This window comes from Schistocerca piceifrons, chromosome 1, assembly GCF_021461385.2.
Source record: "Schistocerca piceifrons isolate TAMUIC-IGC-003096 chromosome 1, iqSchPice1.1, whole genome shotgun sequence".
Lineage (NCBI taxonomy): Eukaryota > Metazoa > Arthropoda > Insecta > Orthoptera > Acrididae > Schistocerca > Schistocerca piceifrons.
In genome coordinates, this window is record NC_060138.1 from 462742190 (window position 1) to 462767235 (window position 25046).

The window sequence follows — 25046 nt, forward strand, 5'->3', positions numbered from 1 at the left end:
CAGCACACAAAATGGTTCAAATGGCTCTGAGCACTATGGGACTCAACTTCTGAGGTCATTAGTCCCCTAGAACATAGAACTAGTTAAACCTAACTAACCTAAGGACATCACACACATCCACGCCCGAGGCAGGATTCGAACCTGCGGCCGTAGCGGTCTCGCGGTTCCAGACTGCAGCGCCTCGAACCGCACGGCCACTTCGGCCGGCTCCAGCACACATTTCCACTTGTCATTGCTGATGCAGCACAAGTGCTGAATGATAATTAATTGAAACCCTCAGCTGACGACAGGAGTTGTTGATATACCCCGATGGGGACAGCTGAAAATGTGTGCCCCGACCGGGACTCGAACCCGGGATCTACTGCTTCCATGGCAGACGCTCTATCCATCTGAGCCACCGAGGACACAGATGAATAGCACGACTTCAGGGACTTATCCCCTGCCCGCTTCCCGCGAGACCCACATTCCCAACTGTCCACAATCTACATACGTAAAGAACCTAATAGATATAGTGTGCGCGAGTAATGAGTGGATGGGTAAATATCTATTAGGTATTTTACGTTTCTAGATTGTGCACAGTTGGGAATGTGGGTCTCACGGGAAGCGTGCAAGGGATAAGTCCCTGCAGTCGCGCTATTCATCTGTGTCCTCGGTTGCTCAGATGAGTCGTGGTCGGGCACTCGGCCAGTGCACATCGCGCGGTCACGGGCGGTCTCGGGGACCAGTGTTTACATCGAGAGCGGTGCCGAGGTGAGGAGCCGAGCAGCGTGTGGGTGGGAGAGTTGCTTAAGTCTGTTTTATTTATAAGTGTTGTAAGTACGATGTCGACAATTACCAGAGCCAACAGCGTTCAGTGTGGTTTCGATCGCGCTGCATTGCGGCCGGCGGCGTTTGAAATTAACGAGTGGATTTTTGAGGGTTTGAAATTGCCCGAAGATATAGTCGACACGCTTCTGTTGGACTTTGTGCAATACTCGTCATATGTCAAATTTAATTCGAGTGAAGCTTACGAGAAATTTGTTGAGGAGCATGTTCGCATGAGGCAATTTCTTCATACTGATGGTAGTATTAGTAATATCCAGATCGTGCCTTCGGTATACGGAGTGAGAACCGTCAAGGTATTTAATGTGCCACCTGAGTGTCCTAATGAGCTTATTGCACGTTCTCTGTCTCTCTACGGCGTTGTTTTGTCGGTTACCAATGAAAAATGGTCAAGTACATATCGTTACCAAGTTAACAGCGGCGTGAGGAGTGTATGCATAGAATTAAAAAAGCATATACCTTCGTATGTTGCCATTGGCGGCTGTCGCGAGCAGGTAACTTGCGAAGTGCCGGGGCTAGCAGTGTATTTAACACTAAATTGTTCTAGAATCTTCATATGGAAATGATGCTCTAAGCCCCCCCCTTTTCTAACTCCGACTTTTGCTGTTGCACATGGATTAAGAAGAAACGCGAACTGACTGTAATCGACCCTGCAAGTGGAGTAGAAAAGAGTTTGTCACGTGCAATAATTTAATTTGACAGAAATTCATTTGATAAAGGAAAGTTTCATTAACGTAGTGAGAAATGAAAGGGTTGCTCTACCTTTCAACAGAATGAAAGTTCTGTCCAAAATAACAATTAGATTTATTATGACTAAACTCAAAATAATAAACAAAACACATGAAAGATTTACAATACGTCAAATTGGACACTCAAATAAGTGCTGTGAAGGTGAAGTTGTCCATAAAATAGATTGTGACATTTATGATCAAGTGGTATGTGGAGCCAATTCCTTGCAACTCAAATCTTAAGAGAAACACCCAGCCAACCCAACATTAATTGCTGCTACAGTAGTGAGAACTCAGACAATGAACACCCAAGACAGAACCACGTTAGAACAGACGGGAACAGGCGCGCTCTGCTGAGCTCTAATTGTCCCATAGCTAAATTCCCTAATCTGCTGGTGCTGCAGACATACATTACCAAGCTGTCTTCTTACCTGCAAGGACACGATCTGGCATACCGGAGGCGATGGCTGGTTGCTTCGATGTCCCGTCGTGGTGATGATAATGTCGCGAGTATAGCCCGAAACAAATTATCCTGTACTGGTTGTTCCAGACTGAAGACTTCCTAGCAACACAAATGCGTCTCTGAGGGAGACGAAGAAGGCTCGCTACACAATCACTGACGGTACAGTGATTGATTTTAACAAGAGAAGTCACACAGTAACTCCGATACAGTCAACTTTAGCCAAAACTGCTCAAGACGGACAACAGAGGCCGCTTGTACGCAGAACGCTCAATTGCCAACTGTACTCGGAAAGTTACATTGAAAGTCGAAACTTCAGCAACTTCGTCAAACAGTTACAATTAAATGAAAGTATATTAGACATCCAACGGAAGGCAGGCTGTACAGAGCAGCAACAGCTCAGTCTTGTAACCTACTCCGACCGAAAGGCGAGAGCCGACCCACCCAAGAGCACCTGTACAAGCTGAACACAGAACATTTCCGCCCCCACGACAGTGGCCGTGGTTAAAAGTTCCAATCAGCAACTCGAAAACCGGCGGAAAATTCCACTCTATTGCATAAGCACTACTATTCCACCAATGGAGATACTTGGCGCCAATTCCTGCGCCGATTTTGCTACGTCACGGAGCTATCCCCTGAGCAAGCCAATCACAGTTATGATTTTGCAGAAAACGCGGGAATTTGTCCGCCAAGACTGCTTGGGAACCCAACTCATTCCCACGCCTCGCTGGTAGCCCGTCAGAAAGTGGTTTCACTAAGTTTCTGCGAAGTAATGGAATCTAGCTCCAGCCGCTCCTTCAGGCCACTGTAGGCATGTCGCCCCCGCTCTTATGACAATGTCGGGGTCTGGACAGCATCCACTCGACTCCCTCACACCCGTCGGCATAACCCTTTCAAAATCAGCAGAACCCGCCTGTCACCGGACCACCCAGGTGACGAGAGACGCTGCGTGGGAAGTCCGTATGTGAAGGAATAGCAACTTTTCACCGCTAGCAATTAGAGAGGAAAATATTCATATCTTATGAGTTTTCAATACTAGCCTTGTAATGACCATACTCGGCTGTACTTCCCGAAATCGAATTACTCAGAGCGAGATAGAAATATGAGAAGGGGCTCATACCATCTCTCAAACTTACATTGGTCAACCTCCTACCTGTTCGATCTGCCATTCAACAGAACATCTGCGGATGAACTGAACACGTCGACGTCCAGTTCAGCTTCCGTGGGAACGCCCTGTAGACGGCAGTGAAAGGCTTGTTCCATTATTGAGTGAGGTAGTCGTGGGGACTGTACCACAAAGCCGGCAGCCGGAACATGTTAACGAAGCTTCAATACCAGCACTGGTGGAAAGCAGTGGCAAAGACATTCCCAGTAGGACGGATGGCACTTCGGCCCCGTCATCCACGCCGGGACGGTTACCGCTGGATACCGACGCCGCGCCGGCCTCCTCTGAAACTCAGGTGTGAGACACAGGAGAATGTAATGATTTATTTGCAAATACAGCTTAGAAGCTGGCCGACGAAGGCAACACAGATGAGAGATTAGCTTGTCTGTAAGGAGAGAAGGGCGGCAAAAAAAAAAAAAAAAAAAAAAAAAAAGATGGATAGAGCGTCTGCCATGTAAGCAGGAGATCCCGGGTTCGAGTCCCGGTTGGGGCACACATTTTCAGCTGTCCCCATCGAGGTATATCAACAACACTTGTCGGCAGCTGAGGGTTTCAATTAATTATCATTTATTCTAGAGAAGCTGCATGGTCATCAATGGTATCTGTCCTTTCGAGAACAGTTACTATCTTCATATACAAAGTGCTGAGCCTGCTGATAACGATAAACCCTCTCCTTTCTCCCCCCCCCCCCCTCCTCATTTAATTTAATACATATGTCTCCCAGCTGTTGATTGCACGTAGTGTCTGTTCTTCGGACATGTCTGAATGGACAGACAAAATGCATTCCCGCAATTGTTTCGTCTCAATGGGCAATGAACCACCTATAGTGGGGGTGCAATATTATATCTGACCTCCTGTGGTGAGTTCAGAGTAGCTGATATGGACGAAATGTACAGGAACTGCTGATAGCTGGAGCTCTTTTGTGATGCGGGTTACACAGGAACATGCCGAAATAGTCAGTACAGTTGCGATAAACACTGTGTCGGGGTGAGCAAGTGGTTTATCCACCTGCCTAGTAAGCAGGAGACGTCGGGTTTTAGTCCCGGTCCAGCACACATTTTCACTCATCGCCACTTCTCTTTCCTTTCTTTTCTCCCCCTCCTTCCATCAGTTTAATTCCTATGTTTCATAGCTGCGGATTCCGCATGGTGTCTGTTCTTTTGGACATGTCCAAAAGAAAAGACATCCATCTTCTTCGGCTTGGTTGCACTAGTATGTCAATCCTCCTGCAGGAATCTCAGAGTAGCGAGCATAGAAGAAATGGACATGGGATGCAGATAGGTGGCCCTCAGTTTTAATGTGGGTTGGCCAGGGGACGTGTCTAGATAGTCCGAGCAGTTGGTATAAGCGTTGTGTCTGGATGGTACAAGTGGTTAACGCATCTGTTTGGTACGCCGGTGATCTTGGATTCGAATCCCGGTCCAGCAAGGATTTTCACTAGTTGCCGCTGATGACGTAAAAAGTGCTGATGTGGCTGATATCAATAATCCATTACCTTTTCTTTCCGTTCTCGCCCCTCGTCCTTCAATTTGGTTCATATTTTTCACAGCTGTAGGTTCCACATGGTGTCTATTCTTTCGGACTTGTCTGGAAGAACAGACATCATGTATTCATATAACTGTTTCGCCTAGATGGGCTATGAGTCCATCTTCTTCACTGCGGGTGCACTAGAATGTCCAACGTCATGCGGAAATCTCAGAGTAGCGAGCTTGGAGTATAGGACAAGGACTGCGCATAGGTGGCGCTCATTGGTAATGTGGTTCGGCCAGGAGGTCAACCGAGATAGTCCGCACAGTTGCAAGGAACACTATGTCCGGGTGGCATAAGTGGTTAAAGCACCTGCCTAGGCAGCAGGATACCTCGGGTATGAATCCCAGCCCAGCACTCATTTTCACTGGTCGCCATTGGTGCCGCACAAAGTCCTGATGTAGTTGATATCGATAGTCCCATTCCTTTCTCCCCCCTTTTATATCAATTTAATTCAAAAAGAAAAATCATTCACACATCAGTCCACATGCAAAATAAGAAGAAAAACATCATTCTCCATCACGACTAGTAGCCACACATAGCAAGCCCATCGTATAGAGAGTGTCATCACCATTCCATGTCACATGTCATATCTTGTAAATCGATTTTGAGCAAATGAGGGGTAATTATATAGACCTACGGGTACTCGTTCGAAAGGAAAGACCGCGTATTCAGCGCTGAACAAACAGGTTCATGTGCTCATTGGCGAAGTAGAGCCACGTGCACCTCTCTCCACGTAGATGTCACACATAGAGGGGTTAATTGTGGAACCAAACTTCGCAGAAAAAGTTTGTTGCCTTTGTTTTGATTTGGACTCTAATTCACTTGTGGTGGCCATGAGGAAAAAGAAGTTTTTCTTTCACGAACATTTTTGAAACTCGTTTCAAAATTGTGAGTAAATGCTTTGTTAAAGAAATGCTGGAAGCACCGGCATCTGACATTGGCTGGACAACCGGGCAGCTTATATCCCATTCAACACCACATGGAAAGTCGTTGAACAAAGAAACAACTCGAACCAAGTTATACATATGTAAATCTGCATTGCTCGAACAAATTAACTTATAATAAGTTTATACAAGGGATCAATTTAGATAAGTATGACCACATTGACCTATTAGTTATTGTGGCGGCAGTTCAGATCAGAACTAAGTGCTCTCACATAGATCTCATTATCTGTACTCAGCCCGCCTGGCTAGCCGCGTGGTCTAATTCCCGAGTGGGAATGCGTGCCGGTCCCCGCCCAGCAGATTAGTGTCGAGGTCCGATGTGCCGGGCAGCCGTTGGATGGTTTTTAAGGCAGTTTTCCATCTACCTCGCTGAATGCCGTCTGCTTCCCCTTATTCCGTTATTCCGTCTCAGTTACACTATGTCGGGGATTGCTGCCCAAACACTGTCTCCACGAACCCACACACCATCATTACTCTACCATTTGGGGTTACACTCGTCTGGTATGAGACGTTTCTGGTGGAAGGGGGGGGGGGGGCGGGTCCACTGGGAGGACCGAACCCGCACAATAACGCTGGGTCCGTTGTGGGGCGGCGGTGGGGTAGGTGGACTGCTGTGGCCTCTTTTGGGGTTGTGAACCACTGAGGGCTATGGCGAGACGAAGCGTCTACGTCGTTTCTAGGTCCCCGGTTTAATACACATTACACAATCCATACTCAAGGAATATAAAAAAAATCCAAGTAAGTTCGAACAGGCCTCGCACACTGAGGGTTTCGTACAAACTTGATTGTTATGTAGATAGTTCATCCATCAGGGAACAGAAAAAAATGGTTCAAATGGCTCTGAGACTATGGGACTTAACATCTATGGTCATCAGTCCCCTAGAACTACTTAAACCTAACTAACCTAAGGACAGCACACAACACCCAGCCATCACGAGGCAGAGAAAATCCCTGACCCCGCCGGGAATCGAACCCGGGAACCCGGGCGTGGGAAGCGAGAACGCTACCGCACGACCACGAGATGCGGGCAGGGAACAGAAAATCACGACGATGTTTGCTTGTTATTGATACCGATACCGGCGATATACCGGTCCCGGGAATTCCAAGACTTTAGAGAATCATAAAAAAATTTTTTCGCGTTATATAATACAAATTAACAATTTTCGGACTTTGTCATTTGCTTGTACTGTGAAACCTTGCTTCTTGATTATAGGGTTTGATGAGTGAGTTTGCGAGAATGAAAATATGTTACATAGATGGCCATACCTTTTGATTGCGATGAATTAAAATCTTGAATTTTAATCATCACCATGAGACAGTAGACCTTAGTATCTGACAGAAGGTGAAACTTGATACATCTACCCGTTCGTTAGAAAAAGGAGCTCAACAAAGGAGAAAAAATATTTTTGTCGTTGTTTTATAATTACATGTTGACAATTTTCGATTTTTTTTCCTTTACTTGGACTATGAAACCTTGCTTGCCATATTTCATGGTACTAGGTGAACAGGAAGTAACCTAAAGTTTTTGGTGAGTGAATTTGCGAGATTCAAGATATGTGACATAAATAATCGTATCTATTGATTAGACTGACTTAGAAGATCCAAGTTTTTACAGAGACAAGTGACCGTTGACGTTCAATGTGACAGTTTTCAACTCGACATGTCTACCCGTTTCTGAGACAATTTGTGTTTACCTCTCGGACAGACAGACAGACGGACAACAAAGTGATCCTTTTTTTTTTTTTGGTCATCAGTCTACTGACTGGTTTGATGCGGCCCGCCACGAATTCCTTTCCAGTCCTAACCTCTTCATCTCAGAGTAGCACTTGCAACCTACGTCCTCAATTATTTGCCAGCTCCCTCTAGTACCATGGAAGTCATTCCCTCATGTTAGTCAGATGTCCTATCATCCTGTCCCTTCTCCTTATCAGTGTTTTCCACATATTCCTATCCTCTCCGATTCTGCATAGAACCTCCTCATTCCTTACCTTATCAGTCCACCTAATTTTCAACATTCGTCTATAGCACCACATCTCAAATGCTTCGATTCTCTTCTGTTCCGGTTTTCCCACAGTCCATGTTTGACTACCATACAATGCTGTACTCCAGACGTACATCCTCAGAAATTTCTTCCTCAAATTAAGGCCGGTATTTGATATTAGTAGACTTCTCTTGGCCAGAAATGCCTTTTTTTGCCATAGCGAGTCTGCTTTTGATGTCCTCCTTGCTCCGTCCGTCATTGGTTATTTTACTGCCTAGGTAGCAGAATTCCTTAACTTCATTGACTTCGTGACCATCAATCCTGATGTTAAGTTTCTCGCTGTTCTCATTTCTACTACTTCTCATTACCTTCGTCTTTCTCCGATTTACTCTCAAACCATACTGTGTACTCATCAGACTGTTCATTCCGTTCAGCAGATCATTTAATTCTTCTTCACTTTCACTCAGGATAGCAATGTCATCAGCGAATCGTATCATTGATAGCCTTTCACCTTGTATTTTAATTCCACTCCTGAACCTTTCTTTTATTTCCATCATTGCTTCCTCGATGTACAGATTGAAGAGTAGGGGCGAAAGGCTACAGCCTTGTCTTACACCCTTCGTAATACGAGCACTTCGTTCTTGATTGTCCACTCTTATTATTCCCTCTTGGTTGTTGTACATATTGTATATGACCCGTCTCTCCCTATAGCTTACCCCTACTTTTTGCAGAATCTCGAACAGATTGCACCATTTTATATTGTCGAACGCTTTTTCCGGGTCGACAAATCCTATGAAAGTGTCTTGACTTTTTTTTAGCCTTGCTTCATTTATTAGCCGTAACGTCAGAATTGCCTCTCTTGTCCCTTTACTTTTCCTAAAGCCAAACTGATCGTCACCTAGCGCATTCTCAATTTTCTTTTCCATTCTTCTGTATATTATTCTTGTAAGCAGCTTAGATGCATGAGCTGTTAAGCTGATTGTGCGATAATTCTCGCACTTGTCAACTCTTGCCGTCTTCGGAATTGTGTGGATGATGCTTTTCCGAAAGTCAGATGGTATATCGCCAGACTCATATATTCTACACACCAACGTGAATAGTCGTTTTGTTGCCACTTCCCCCAATGATTTTAGAAATTCTGATGGAATGTTATCTATCCCTTCTGCCTTGTTTGACCGTAAGTCCTCCAAGGCTCTTTTAAATTCCGATTCTAATACTGGATCCCCTATCTCTTCTAAACCGACTCCTGTTTCTTCTTCTATCACATCAGACAAATCTTCACCCTCATAGAGGCTTTCAAGGTATTCATTCCACCTATCTGCTCTCTCCTCTGCATTTAACAGTGGAATTCCCGTTGCACTCTTAATGTTAACCACCGTTGCTTTTAATGTCACCAAAGGTTGTTTTGACTTTCCTGTATGCTGAGTCTGTCCTTCCGACAATCATATCTTTTTCGATGTCTTCACATTTTTCCTGCGGCCATTTCGTCTTAGCTTCCCTGCACTTCCTATTTATTTCATTCCTCAGCGGCTTGTATTTCTGTATTCCTGATTTTCCCGGAACATGTTTGTACTTCCTCCTTTCATCAATCAACTGAAGCATTTCTTCTGTTACCCATGGTTTCTTCGCAGCTACCTTCTTTGTACCTATGTTTTCCTTCCCAACTTTTGTGATAGCCCTTTTTAGAGATGTCCATTCCTCTTCAACTGTACTGCCTACTGCGCTATTCCTTATTGCTGTATCTATAGCGTTAGAGAACTTCAAACGTATCTCGTCATTCCTTAGTACTTCCGTATCCCACTTCTTTGCGTATTGATTCTTCCTGACTAATGTCTTGAACTTCAGCCTACTCTTCATCACTACTATATTGTGATCTGAGTCTATATCTGCTCCTGGGTACGCTTTACAATCCAGTATCTGATTTCGGAATCTCTGTCTGACCATGATGTAATCTAATTGAAATCTTCCCGTATCGCCCGGCATTTTCCAAGTATGCCTCCTCCTCTTGTGATTCTTGAACAGGGTATTCGCTATTACTAGCTGAAACTTGTTACAGAACTCAATTAGTCTTTCTCCTCTTTCATTCCTTGTCCCAAGCCCATGTTCTTCTGTAACCTTTTCTTCTACTCCTTCCCCTACAACTGCATTCCAGTCGCCCATGACTATTAGATTTTCGTCCCCCTTTACATACTGCATTACCCTTTCAATATCCTCATACACTTTCTCTATCTGTTCATCTTCAGCTTGCGACGTCGGCGTGTATACCTGAACTATCGTTGTCGGTGTTGGTCTGCTGTCGATTCTGATTAGAACAACCCGGTCACTGAACTGTTCACAGTAACACACCCTCTGCCCTACCTTCCTATTCATAACGAATCCTACACCTGTTATACCATTTTCTGCTGCTGTTGATATTACCCGATACTCATCTGACCCGAAATCCTTGTCTTCCTTCCACTTCACTTCACTGACCCCTACTATATCTAGATTGAGCCTTTGCATTTCCCTTTTCAGATTTTCTAGTTTCCCTACCACGTTCAAGCTTCTGACATTCCACGCCCAGACTCGTAGAACGTTATCCTTTCGTAGATTATTCAATCTTTTTCGTGTAAAGTTTGTGTGTGGGGGTGGGGGCAGGGGGGTGGGGGAGTGGACTTTTAGGTAGTCGTACCCGACCGCCCGCGGAACAAGAAAAGTTAGTCGGTCAGTTGGCTAAGGCGCCTACATAGTCCAATTTGTCGGTCGGTTGGTGCGTGTGTAGGATCATGAAGTGAAGATGCGCGTTGCAGACTCTGGTCAACATAACGATCCAAACACGAGGACTCTCCTTGGTGTGCCGTATGGCTGTAGACAAACTCCTCTGCTTCCTTCCATCACTATATCAAGTTGGCAAAACTACAACGTCATGCTACAGGTTCCATCTATTCCGCAAAATTTCAAACTTAACCCAATCACAGAACAATGCGTCCTTGCTTCCCTACATAGGAGGGGCGCAGGCACAGAAATATTCTCATACTACGTGGGCATTAAAAGCTCATCCCACTTCGGAGCCATGTTACCGTCTCATACACGTAATTTGTGGTGCCTGAAGCTACAGATAGTGCTCACAGTCCGAACAAATTTGCTTGAAGCGGTTCTAATTAAAAGTGAGGAATATAGGAATATGTTACAGCCCCTTATGTATCGCTTTTGTAGCGACCTCTCTAATACGACCATTAGGGTGCACAAAAGGAAATGGCGTCTAGCCGCACTTCATAGTTGTTTTCAGACTCCATGTGTAGTTTGCATTTTTTTCTGGGGATGCACCCAAAGAGAAAAATAAAAGCTCCTCTTTTCCTTTAGTAATAGATCACAAAAACAAACGACTAAAGTCAAGATAAAGAAGACACAAAAGAGGAAATGTAGTACAATAGAATGACCGACCTATGCGAAAATATATTCACTTTTACTTCTACATCTTGACACTGGAAAGGACTGTGAAGAGCATTGCAGTGTGTGTCTCGTGTTAGGTGTTCATTTTCGTACGGAGACGGGATGAACGATTGCTTAAACGCCTCTGTGGGCGTTGCAAATAATCTAACCTTTTCCTCGCGGTATTCCTCACTTAATACTGGTTCTTATAACCTAGTAAATACATTTTAGTGGGATAGGTGACTGTCATCAACGGTCTATTAATTCAGTTTTTTTCACTTCCTCCATGAGTCAAACAAATCTGTGGTCATTTATGCTGCCCTTCTTTGTGTGCTTTCAGAACCCCAGTTACTTTGTGTGGGCCCCACACACTTCAGCAGTTCTCTAGGATGGGTCATACATATGTTGTTTAACCTACGATCTTTGCAGACTGTTTGACCTTTCCCACTATCCTACCAATGAACCGATGTCTGCCACCTAATTTACCTACGACTGAACCTACGCGACCGTTCCGTCTCAGATCCCCACAAACTATTACACCCAGTTATGTGCTGACAGGTTCCCATTACGACTTATCGATACTGTAGTAGTAGGATGACTTACCGGTTTTGTCGTACAGAATACAACGTTTCTTCGTGTAGATGGTTGCACACTTTCACGTTTCTGAACATTTAAGGCACGCAGCCAATGCGTGAACAGCATTGAAACCTTTTCAAGCTCTACTTGATTATTTGAGCAGCTATTTTCAGACAATATTTCATTGTAGATAACTCAGTCATCAGCAAAAAAAAAAAAAAGAAATTGAGGTTACTGTTAATGTCTGCTGGCTTATAAATGTACATTTCCCTAAGGCAGTCCTGAAGTTACAAACCAAGGAGAGGGGGGGGGGGGGACGAAGCACCACGAAGGAGTTATCCGAACGGGATGGAAATCGGTAGATGTTATGTACATGTACAGACGAAAATGATTAAAGTTTCATAAAAACTGGATGGTTTATTCGAGAGAAAGAGCCTCTCAAAGGAGCAAGTCAGTACCACGCTGTCCACCTCTGGCCCTTAAGCCGTCAGCACACTCACCGTGCATCCGAACGTTGAGCGTTGAGCGTGCCGAGTTTCTGACGTCATAGCGTGGAATTGCACGCTCGGGAGTCTTCCCGAATGTGCAGAGCAATATCTGGCATGTCAGATATTCTGAGCGTGCGTCTGGGCGTTGACCGATGAGATGGCACAACGCCACCTACGTCACAAGCATGCCGTCTCCCTTCAGTACAGAGTTGTGAGGCGCCATATTGGCATTCATTTCAAGCATATATATATATATATATATATATATATATATATATATATATATATATATATAGGCTTGAATCATATATATATATATATATATATATATATATATATATATATATATATGTATGCGTTTCTGAGCACCAGAAAATTGAGAATCACTGGAAAACACTTTGTTAACTGTGTGATTCGTAACAATAAAAGAATGAGAAACATCATATTCGTGGCAAAAGAATTATTGTAACTTGTGTATTTTGAGAGTAGGCTTCTTGAAGGCAGTGACACACTGAAAGTCCACCCTAAACGTATTGTTCTTGGTACAATTTGTTATAATTAAATTTCAATTAGTAACATATCTACGATTAAGGTTTCCAGCAAGCGGTAACATAATATGATTAGATATAACGCGTGTGATGTTGGTTTAGCGGTGTGAGCCCGTGGTTTAGTGGTAATCGTCGTGCATTCTAAACTTATTCGGAGAGAGAGCTGCTTAGCCTCTGTAATAAAAAACTGAGTGGCAGGATCAACAAAACGCACATGAATGTCATATGACGTTCGCAACGATCAAACACAACGATCAACAACGAACAAAATGCAAAAAAAAAAAAAAAAAAAAAAACAATGAGCAGAGTCGCTGACCTATGTAGAGAGTTTGTTGGGGCAGTGGTTCGCGTCTTGACCTTTACAATTTTTTTTTCCTAACATTCGCCTTTTTATTAGGTTCTGATACTTTATTATTAGTTTAATATAAGCATACACTATAATATTTGATGTTATGTAAATATAAGTTCACCTATTTTTGAAGGGCGACTTTGTTCGATTGGCTTAATCTACAGGACAGCTTGCGCTACTTGTATAAAGATATTTTGCTCCTTTTTTCTTTTACGCCTCGTAATTCACATGTTGCAAAGATTCTGCTACTGCGTAGGAACAGTGTTCAAGTAAGACTGACCTTGGGGTTTTACTAAAATGTGGGAAAGATGAAATAATGTTTAACATATGTGGAGAAGTATTCCAAATTTGTAATGCACTGTTTGTAATGGAACTTTAATAAGCCTGTGTCCTTATTGATTGGACATGGTACTTTCCTTTCGTGGACGATGGAGGAAATGTGCGTTTCAATAGAGCTATCGTGGGAATTTTACGCGGAATTGTTGAGTAAACAGCGTGGTTACGAACTAGAACCATCCCTCAACTGCCGCTGGAGTGCGTTGCGATCGCGTATACCACGTTGGGGCCCACGTACCGTATGCACAAGTCGCATCGTTCCTGAGCGTTCAGCAGCATGTTGAACTTGACACGCTCTACGTTAAAGTTCGACAGCACGGTCCGTGTGCCGAAGGCTTTACGCAAGCTGTTATTCGCCTTGGCATTGGTTAGAGTTGTTGGATGTCCTCCTGAGGAATATCGCGCCAAATTCTGTCCAACTGACGTGTTAAATCGTCAAAATCCGGAGCTGATTGGAGGGCCCTGTCCACAATGATCCCAACGTTCTCAATTGGGAAAGATCCGGCGATGTGGAGCTCAGTGTACGGTTTGGCAAACATGAAAACAAGCAGTAGAAACTCTCGACATATGCGGGCATTATCTTACTGAAATGTAAGCCCAGGCTGACTTACCATGAAGGGCAACTAAACGGAGCGTAGAGCATCGTCGACGTGCCGCTCAGCTGTAGGGGTGCCCCAGATGACAGCCAGCGGAGTCATCCTATGAAATGAAATGACACTCCAGACCAGTGTTCGGCTAGTAATTTTAGACGGGGTCTGGATGCTTCTGAATATTTTTAACGAGATCCAGAAGTAAAATCTCATGTTCCTTACTAATTGTGTACTTCAGTTTTCAGTCTTTTTATTTTAATTTTCACTCTGAAACTAATATGAAATACAACAGATTGTATTATTTGTATTAAAAATCCGGAAAAACTTATATTCTTCACTATTTTTTGTTTTTATTTTCACTCACAAAAAATATGAAGTACAATAGATAGGCAGGTATATTTGTGTTGAAAAATCAAGGAAAAAAGTATATTCAGTTTTACCTTTTATTTTAATTTTCACTCACAAAATATTAAATACAAAAAAAAAATCAATGAGGGAAATTACATTTGAGGTCTTGAGCCAATCTCTTTATGTTAGGTTCACGTGGGGAGCACCTTAAGCGAATTGTGTCTTCAGGGTAGGCGGACGTTAATTTTGAGCGATACTCGTTCTTCAAAAAAGTCATTTTTGAAAATGAAATTTCGCAAATATTTGTGGATCCAAACATAATAGCCAGGTGTAGAGCTAATTTTTTGCAATTTCCATATTTTTTGGCACATGTTTAGTTCAAAATTCTTCACCGAATGCAGTTTTATACGTGCGCAAGGAAATGTCTTCCTGCAAGTCTGTTATCTCCATTTGGAGTAAGATTTTCAAAGGCAGAAGAACTTCGCAGCCACATCCGTCCATTCTGTACCTGGAGAAATTTCAAGTGGCGATTTTAGTAGTCACGACAGCTTCTCTATCTGTGAAAAGTCTTGGAATATTGCTGAAACTTCCTTCTTAAGATCTGACGTAAAATTTGAGATTACTGAAATGTCTGTTTCAAAATGATTTTTACATTAAAAAATGGATGGAAAGTGCAAAAATTCTTGACTTGCAATGTCTTTTTCAAACATATCGCCAGCCGCTGTGGCCGAGCGATTCTAGGCGCTTCAGTCTGGAACCGCGCGACTGCTACGGTCGCAGGTTCGAATCCTGCCTCGGGCATGGATGTGTGTAATGTCCTTAGCTTGGTTAGGTTTAAGTAGTTCAAAGTTCTAGGGGACTGATGACCTCAGAAGTGAAGTCCCATAGCGCTCAGAGCCATTTGAACCATCAAACATATCCAGCATGTGACGGAAAGGAGACACACTTTGTATCGGATCACATGTTAATTTCTCATTTTCTTGTAACTCAGTACTGAGCGCATTTAAATGCTTTAGAATGTCTTTCAAGAAAACCACAGCAAGCGTATTGCGTTCGTTTGCTATGAACTTCTTGTGAATCAAAGTTTTCGAAGAAGAATGTTACTTCTTCTTTTATTTGCCAAAAACGTTCAATCACTTGACCTTTACTTAGCCAGTGGACATTGTTGTACTGCAGTAAATCAGAATGCGCCGAGTCACACTCAGAAAAAACTCTTTGAACTGTCTGTTCTAAAGAGCAGAACAAGACCTCATAAAATTAATCAACTTGAACAACCTGTCCATTACTTCTTTCAGAGTCACAGCAAGTTTTCCACAAAGGGCTGCCTGGTGACTTATGCACTGATAAGGTAGCAGTCCAGTATTCTCATCTTTGATTCTCTTTGCCAGTACTTTTTATTTGCCGATCATCGCTGGGACCCTATCAGTTGAAACAGACACCATTTTACCATAACTAATGATTAATTTCTCATGATGCCATCAAAAGTTTTGAATAAATGTTCTTCACGAGTCTTGTCTTTCAGCAGTAATATTGTTAACAATTCTTCCCTAAATTCTTTTTTTTTCAGTGTCCCAGAATCGCACGACAATGGGCATTTATTCTTCATGAGTAACGTCGCATGATTCATCTAGTGCTATGGCGGAGCAAGGCACCTTTTGCAGAAGTTAGAGCAAACTACTTTTATTATCAGCAGCCAAAATTTCGATTCTTCTTGTATTTTTTCCTTCCGACACTGGAAACCTTGAACTGCAGCAACAACATCCCTTGTCTCTTCAGAAAGTACCACGGCCACTTCCAACATAGTTTTTTTTTCTACTGTCTCAGAGTCTGAAAATGGATGCTTTTGTTTGTGAAGCGTTCAACACACACGCATCGCTGCTTCTGCAGATTTTCCCAGTGTTGCCAACACCTAAAAAACGTTCCCCCTAGGATCAGTTCGAAATCACCCTAAATTTTCCTTTGAATTCCTTAAAATTCCGAATAGGCATCTATGTTTGATAGACACATTGAACGATTAATAAAAACATTCAGGTAGGAAGAAATTATGATTTCATTTACAAAATTGTGTTTTATACAATGCAACTTATAATCTAAATACCCTATTACGATAAACAGACACTGGCGAATTTTTAAGCATTGTGATGATGTTAATAGATATAAAATTAGATATGTTTATGTATGGTTGTTTGATTCAGTATTTGAAAAACTTAGTAATGCTGTTTGTTAACTAAATTCGAGATTAGTAAATCTGAATGTTTATCAGTGCAAATTAAACCAGATTGACAAGATTTAGACCATTTTTTAATGAGTTGCAAAGACCACCCCAACTACCTGAGGAACGGAATAAATGTAAAAACATTAGTTAAAAAGAACTTTCACATTACCTCCATATCAAACGTCACGAGTGCAAGCATGAAAAAATTCAAAATACCATGCCCATAGAAATGTCCCCATGATTCATTCGTAAGCTAGACAGATTAACGAACTCATGTAGAAAAACAAGCAAGCAAGTACATGTAAACTGAACAAAATTAATGCCAAATCAAGCTTCTGTTCAAAGGCATTCCACGAACTGAACTGAAACACACTGACAATTGACATACTTAACCTATTTTAAGTTTTTTATGAAAATATTGCGAAAATCTTGGCTGGTTTCCCGTTCTGGAAGCTTTGAACAAATTTTTGCATAATAAAAATTTATCGACAGAAGCAACATTTATTGCTTATTGCTGCAAAACAATGACCGATGGAAACAATCTGACTGCGGAAATTATGTTATCTCCCTAACCTCACTTTACTTTTCAATTTAGATTTTCCGTGATCACATTCGGTTATTCCTTTTCTCGGACGGAGTATGATAAGGAGAATATAATATTTCGACTAGAATGCGATATATTATCTCCAATTTTTTTTTAAAAAAAGCTTGGCTACAAAACTTTGTGTTCCGGATCAGTCTCCCAGCATTTCGCATATTTTTGTTGATATCGTTTCGTGGTTTCTTTTGGGATTCTAGAATGAATAGTCTATAAGCACCAATCGTTATTCACTGATGTTCTGGTTCATTTCTTTAGAAAGACAATTATAACTTACTTTGTAATTTTAAAGTGTAGAATACGCTGCTACACAGGCCATCGGGTACCTGGCCACGTTAGAATCTTAGCCATGGAGAATAGGGTGTAGAAGTGTGCAGAGGATACGAGAATACGTAGTACCAGCGTACCGGAAATCCATTCTCTCGATAGTTCTGTGTTCTACCGCGAACGGCGCGAAGATGCGCAACATCCACCAACAGCAGTACAATACCGTACAGCGCGGTACGAAGCTCTTTCCCGTTGCCTTGGAGACTAGAGTAAACCGTTCCCATCATATATATATACGGAGCTATGATGGGAACGGTTTACTCTAGTCTCCAAGGCAACGTATATATATATATATATATACGTCTTAGATGTTGCCGACCGCAGCGCCGTCACAAGAGGTACGGATTTCGTGTCCACTGCTGAAGCACGCTGTGCACACTCCCTTGCTCTAGTCTCCATGATCTCAACCGCTTCGTTCGCGGGCGCTTTCTGTCTTTCTCTCAGAATCCTTCAAAAAATCCCAAAAATGAAGCCCCTTCAGAAAACCCTTTCCATCTACCTTTCCACTAAATTTGGGGGGAAAACCCCTAAGCTGGCAACACTAGATTTTCCCTGCTCTTTCATACAGTGAAACAGGAAGTCCATTCTTGACTAGCTTCACTATCCAGAGCAGGATTTTTATGGAGCTACTGATGAGTTGTTTCGTAGCGTTGCTTTAAATTGGCAGTTTTAACAACAACAACAGTACTGTTGCATATGAGGCAGACTGGAACTATCAGACAACGAAAACAATATTATTCAGTCCATTCAATCCGACGCAAAAGAAACATAAAAAGATTCGATGTAGCCTCTCCCCGGTGTTATTCAATCTGTATATTGAGCAACAAGTAAAGGAAACAAAAGAAAAATTCGGAGCAGGTATGAAAATCCATGGAGAAGAAATAAAAACTTTGAGGTTCACCGATGACATTGTAATTCTATCAGAGACAGCAAAGGACTTGGAAGAGCAGTTGAACGGAATGGACAGTCAGGTTGGTACCCCAGCGCTGACCGGGACGTCTCTAGAAACGTATTCACTGGCCGTCTGGCCTCAATTCGAAGCGGGTCTCATCACTGAAGCAATTCTTCTCCAGTCGACGAGATTCCGCGCTGAATGTGGCCGACACCACTGCAGACGAGCTTGCTAGTGTGCAGAGGTCAATGGTAATAGACGCAACGGACGCCGCGAGCTCAGAGACCTTTCTGTGAGCCGCCAATTAATGGCCCTTGTGCTCACTGAAGCACAGGTTGCACTTAGGATGGATGATAATGATAAATCCAGGGCTCTGAGTGCCTCTCTAACAATTTCTCGGTGTTCACGTTCTGTAGTCTCTCTAGGTGTACCGTTTCATTGTTGATGTTGTGTTCGGCCTCGGTTTACCCATTCTTGTCAACATCGTCGAACAATGTCATCGCTCCCATTCATATGTCGAGAGATTGGCCGATTGTTCCAACAGGCTTCTTTAAGCCCAACTACCCGTCCTCTCTCAAACGCTGACACCTGCGTATATTGTTCACGCGCCTTTCTACAAGGTAGAGTTACCGTCCAACCGAGTGCACGGACTGAATGGTATCGACAAGTCCCCTGTTTAATGTCCCTGCCAGCTGCGCGATGCGACTGCGTTACAGCGTCATCCATTGACCGCCAAAGTTTACAGTTTGTCATTTCCAGTCGATAGCTGTGCAAATATAAATTTCTCAGCAAACTGCATAACGTCTTCGTGGTGCATCTTTTTTTTCTTTGTCTGAGAGCGTAGTTCTGCACCTCTATATGACTCTCCATCCGTGATAACACGCTGCATCCTACCAAGAAGTCTACAGTCCACTCACAAATTTCAAGTGAAACCCCATGTGATAGTAGTTTCGTCAGTAAGCATTTGTGTTGTGCTAAGAGAAATACATTTCAGGTGTCAAGAAGCCCTGCATTTACAACATTGCCTTAATCAATTGCTTTCAGCATGCCGTGTGAGAAAATCAGGTATTGGGTTTGGAATTTATCGCATTGCACGCTGCTTGGCTTGGAGTAGGTCGTCCTGTTCTATTGGTCGGCGCATACCACGGGCAGAACGCCTGATGCGGCGCGGACCGCAGACGGACCGCCTAGCACACACAACATAGGCGTTAAGTACTGTACTCGTTCCACACTGGAGTCAGTATCAAGCAGCACCTGAAGAACACTGCGAGTCAAACAGTTGAAATATCGTGCAGGAATATCGTTCAAACAAGGGCAGCACGTTTTGTATTACCGCGAAATATGGGACAGAGTGTCAATGAAATGATACAGGATTTGGGCTGGACATCATTAAAAGAAAGGCGTTTTTCGTTGCGACGGGATCTTCTCACGAAATTCCAATCACCAGCTTTCTCCTCCGAATGCTAAAATATTTTGTTGACACCGACCTGCATAGGGCGAAACGATCACCACGATAAAATAAGGGAAATCAGGGCTTTCCGCGAGTTATACGAGATTGGAATAATAGAGAATTGTGAAGTTGATTCGATGAACCCTCTGCCAGGCACTTAAATGTGATTTGCAGAGTATCCATGTAGATGTAGATGTAAATGTAGAAATACGCGATTAACCTGCAGAAACCCGATTATTCAACATGACAAGTGCATTTGTTTCTTTTTTGCTAATTAAAATTAAAGGTATACGACAGACTTGATCATCCTTATTTCTTACGTTCACGGTGGCTGTAATTCCATGGCTGACATATCCCTGATGATGATAAATTTTACAGTTTCATAATAAATTTAAGTGGGAGGAGCACGTCACGACTGTTGAAGTGCCTAAACAAATCTCTATTCGCTATGCGATTGTTGTCAGACACAGGTGATTTCATTCCATAATGTCATACGGGATTATTTTCTGCGGTAACTCATCAAGCCAAGCTAAAGTTTTCCGAGCCCAAGAATGCGAAATACGTATCATTTGTGGTGTGAGAGGGCTGTTTAAGGACTTGGGGATATCAACTACTGCTTCTAAATATATTTATTTCTTAATGAAATTCGCCATTAAAATACAGGGTGTATCAAAAAGAATCATCCGATTTTTAAAAAATCATAACTAATATAATATTTGAAATATGTGCGTGAGCAACGTACTGTTGGAAAGAGCAATCTCTCGACTTTTGGATGGTTCCCGCTAGGTAGCAGTAGTGTGCGCCCACTTCAGTTCTAGTAAAAATGGTTCAAATGGCTCTGAGCACTATGGGACTTCACTTCTTAGGTCATCAGTCCCCTAGAACTTAGAACTACTTAAACCTGACTAACCTAAGGACATCACACACATCCATGCCCGAGGCAGGATTCGAACCTGTGACCGTAGAGGTCGCGCGGTTCCAGACTGAAGCGCCTAGAACCGCTCGGCCACACCGGCCGGCTGTAAAAATGGTGTCGGGACAATAGAAAGTGTTTTGTGTTCTACGTTTTGCTCAGTGCATGTCAGTAATAACTGTTTAGCGTGACTTTTGTACTAGGTATGGTGTGGATCCTCCTATAGCACAGAGCATTAGACGATGGCATGAAGAATTCTGAGAAACAGGTTGTTTCTTTATAGGCAAATCGTCGTGCCTTTCCCGAGTGTCTCATACAGATGTCTAAAGCATCCGCCATAGTTTCACAAAAAGCCCGCAGCAATCCGTTAGCCGTGAAGCTCAACAGCAATCTCCGTCTGGCGTGTGTTGCGTCGACGTTTACACATGAAACCATACAAATTCAGCTATCGCAAGCTCTTCGTGAAGGTGACAAACGACAACGTGTGAAATTCTGTATTTCGTTCTTAGCAAGACGGAAGATGGCATTTTTCTTCTACGCTTAGTGTTTAGTGACAAGGCAACATTCCATTTAAATGGATAGATGAACCGTCATAACTTGAGAATATGGGGTACGGACCAACCACATGAAGTTGTACAATATGAAAGGGACTCACCAAAATTTAATGTGTTTTGTGCAGTTTTACGGGAAAAGGTATATGGTTCATTTTTCTTTGCCGAGGACCTGTTACAGGAAGCAAATATCTCGGTATGCATGAGAACTTTCTTTTCCCACAGATTTACCAACAGGATGGAGCATCGCCACAATGGCGTCTGAAGATTTTTAAATCAAATGGTTACTGAACGATGGATCGGTCTCACTGGACCAGATGATTCAGCCTTACATTAATGGCCAATAAGGTCACCGGACCTGACTGTATGTGAGTATTTCTTGTGGAGGTTTATAAAAGACTCTGTTTACGTGCTTCCGTTACCAATAACAATAACTGAACTGAGACATCGCATAACAGCATTTGTCGAAGCTGTAACTCAAGACATACTCGCTGCAGTGTGGAAACAATTTGAATACCGTGTTGACATATGCCGTGCATCTCAAGGAGGGGATATTGAACACCTATGAAAAGGTATGGAAAAAAAACTTTTTGAGTTTCCCGTTCATCAAAAAACAAAATTCTATGTATACAGGGTGATGCACAAAGATATGCAAATATTTTAATATGTTATTCTACAAGTAAAACTAAAGGAATATGTTCATATAAACATAGGTCCGCAAAGAACTTAATAACAACAGTAACTACAACAGTTACTACGTGGTTACACTTACTGCACTGTTGTTGTTATGTTCTTTCACTGAACAGTACAGAAAACTAACTCGTTTCAAGGTTAGGAAACGACTGATAGAACTCACTAACGGTTGCCAACAATGATATAAACGTTTCTACATTTTTAATGGAAAGTAAACACATTTACTTGTATAATAATTCTCGCTTCTCTGGATGTACTAGAAAACTACTGCAGATACTGCAGAACTTGGATTTCTTGTCGAGCGGCTGCTCATAAGCCACACATCACGCCGGTAAATGCCAAACGACCCCTCGCTTGGTGTAAGGTGCGTAAACATTGAACGATTGAACAGTGGAAAAACGTTGTGTGGCGTGACGAATCACGGTACACAATGTGACGATCCGATGGCAGGGTGTGGGTATGGCGAATGCCCGGTGAACGTCATCTGCCAGCGTGTATAGAGCCAACAGTAAAATTCGGAGGTGGTTGTTTTGATGTGTTCGTGTTTATGAGAGGGGGCTTGCACCCCTTGTTGTTTTGCGTGACGCTATCACAGCACAGGCCTCTACATTGATGTTTTAAGCACCTTCTTGCTTCCCACTGTTGAAGAGCAATTCGGAGATGGCGATTGAATCTTTCAACACGAGCGAGCACCTGTTCATAATGTACGGCGTGTGGCGGAGTGGTTAAACGACAATAACATCCCTGAAATGGACTGGTCTGCACAGAGTTCTGACCTGAATCCTACAGAACACCTCTGAGATGTTTTGGAACGCCGACTTCGTGCGAGGCCTCACCGGCCGACATCGATACCTCTCCTCAGTGTATCACTCCGTGATGAACGGGCTGCCATTCCCCAAGAAACCTTCCAGCACCTGATTTAACGTATACCTGCGAGAGTGGAAACTGTCATCAAGGCTGAGGGTGGGCCAACACCATGTTGAATTCCTGCATTACCGATAGAGGGTGCCACGAACTTGTCATTTTCAGCCAGGTGTCCGGACACTTTTGATCACATAGTGTATGTTTATATGAACTTTCTTCTTTAGTTTTACTTGTAGAATAACATATTAAAATATTTCCATATCTTGGTGAATCACCCTGTATTTTTATTAGTTTCAGAAATATAGACGTGCCAAATAGGATGACCTTTTTTTCCAATACCAACAGCTCAGTTATTGAATCAATACCAGAAATAAGAATAGCTTCCGCAAAGATTTCAAGTCTCCTGCTTCGGTTCAGAAAGGTGTCCACTATTCAGCAACACACATTTTCAATAACATCGCAGAATCCATAAAAAGTTTAACTAATTATAGAGTTCGGTTCGAGAAGAGTCTAAAGGATTTATTGGTGGCCAACTCCTACCCCGTTGATGAATTTCTTAGCAGAACTGATTGATGTGTGTATGTTATTAATAATATCACATAATGGGAATATTGCGTGCAATCTGACTTCTGTACAAATTTTGTGCAGTAATGCGATCATTGAAAATAAGTACTATAAAACTGTTTTTATTTTACTTTTTTATCTGATGATGTGTGGCTACAATAGCTTAAGAATTATCATTTGCAGCGAAGTGTACTAAACGCTTAATATTTGGTGACAAGTTTTATATCCACACTCACAAGAGCAATTTCATTTGAGTTGTGCGGAATGTACATTAGCATATCTTTTCATATTTTGTAAATATTTATTGTATATTCTTGTTTTCTGACGTACTCCACATCCCAGAGGATCTCCTGACTATTGGTCTCCGTAAGTACATTTAATCTAATCTATCTTTGTTTGATCCAGGTACTCAGGGGGTAATGAGAGCGCATATTCTGCCTTATAGTTGGGAGAAGGGAGTGGTAATTTCACCACTGTCATATAGTGCTGTCACCAAACGTGTTCATTTTTGCACCTCGTCATTTGCAATGGTAGATATGACACACTTGGAAGTAACAAACTGTCACGAATGTGCAGCATGGATACATTCATGCTCACATCTGATGCTCATTTGTAGAACTGAGTACGAAATTAAATTAAGCCATTGAAAGTCATTTACCGTTCGATTTCAAAGATTGTTTGTAGCTGGAATAGGCAAGAAATCTGCCGGTCCCCCCGTCGGAGGTTCGAGTCCTCCGTCGGGCACGGGTGCGCGCGTCGTCCTTAGCGTAAGTTAGCTTAAGTTAGATTGAGTAGAGTGTAAGCTTAGGGACCGATTACCTCAGCAGTTTGGTCCCATAAGACCTTACCACAAATTTCCGAATTCCAAAAAGTCTGTCGATGAGAACTATAGTAGCCTATGAGTCAAGAAAAGAGAGATAATAAAAACAATCACTTTCACAGTTCAGCACTTAATGTCGATTCGTCGGTATATCCTACATTCATATTAATGATATATGTACATCGATATAATTACGAAAAATTTGGATGTTTCTGTTTATCGATATTTTTTGCGCATTCGTTCTGCAATGTGTAAAGTATATGGCAGCAAAGCTGTGAAGCGGACAAATCACAGCGCTTCGCGCCTGATGGTGTCACGCAGTAGACATGGCCTTGAAATACACATTTCGTTGACAACCACTTAAGTGTTGTACTGAGTGAAAACTGTGTGGCGATTATTAGCGTTCGTACGCTTGACTTGCTACGGTCGTTGTCTTCCGTTTCGTCCAGTATGGACGCTTGTTCACAGGTACAAGCTAATGGTAATGAAATAGCTGAATCGTATGCGAATACTAGTTCGTCTGTGTTCCCCTCCATTTGCTCTGGTGCAAAGAAGGCATAAGGTTCTTTTGATCCAAACACACGACGCGCTATCAGAATGCGTCTTAGTACTCCCAGTTATGAAGAATATCCTATCAGGAAACGCAGCCGCTGTGTTCTTGCTGCTGGTGGGGACAGCTAGAAGTGGTGGAGGGGGAACTCATTCGGGAGTTCTACAGTGCCTTGGCCACAGCCAGAACGGCTCGCGCTCCGCCGCTGAACGATCGCCATGGCTCTGGTCAGCATACTGCTGGCAGCCCTGGCCGTGGGCCTGCTGCTGTATCTGCTGTTCGTCACTTTCTCCAGGCCTGACAACTTCCCACCAGGTGGGTGCCCGCTACCTG

At 42.8% G+C, this 25046-nt stretch overlaps 1 protein-coding gene and 1 non-coding gene across 2 annotated transcripts in view; one reads left to right on the forward strand and one right to left on the reverse strand.

Moving 5' to 3' along the window:
• Positions 1-330: 330 nt before the first annotated feature.
• Trnap-ugg lies at positions 331-404 on the reverse strand. Its single transcript has one exon. It is a non-coding gene; the product is annotated as a tRNA-Pro (tRNA).
• Positions 405-24913: 24509 nt separating this feature from the next.
• LOC124738352 (probable cytochrome P450 304a1) overlaps positions 24914-25046 on the forward strand; it is a 157110-nt gene continuing 156977 nt past the window's right edge. Inside the window, exon 1 of the mRNA XM_047248602.1 lies at positions 24914-25028. Within this exon, the coding sequence (XP_047104558.1) occupies positions 24932-25028 (97 nt within the window). The 5' untranslated portion in view covers positions 24914-24931. The remainder of the gene's footprint in view (positions 25029-25046) is intronic.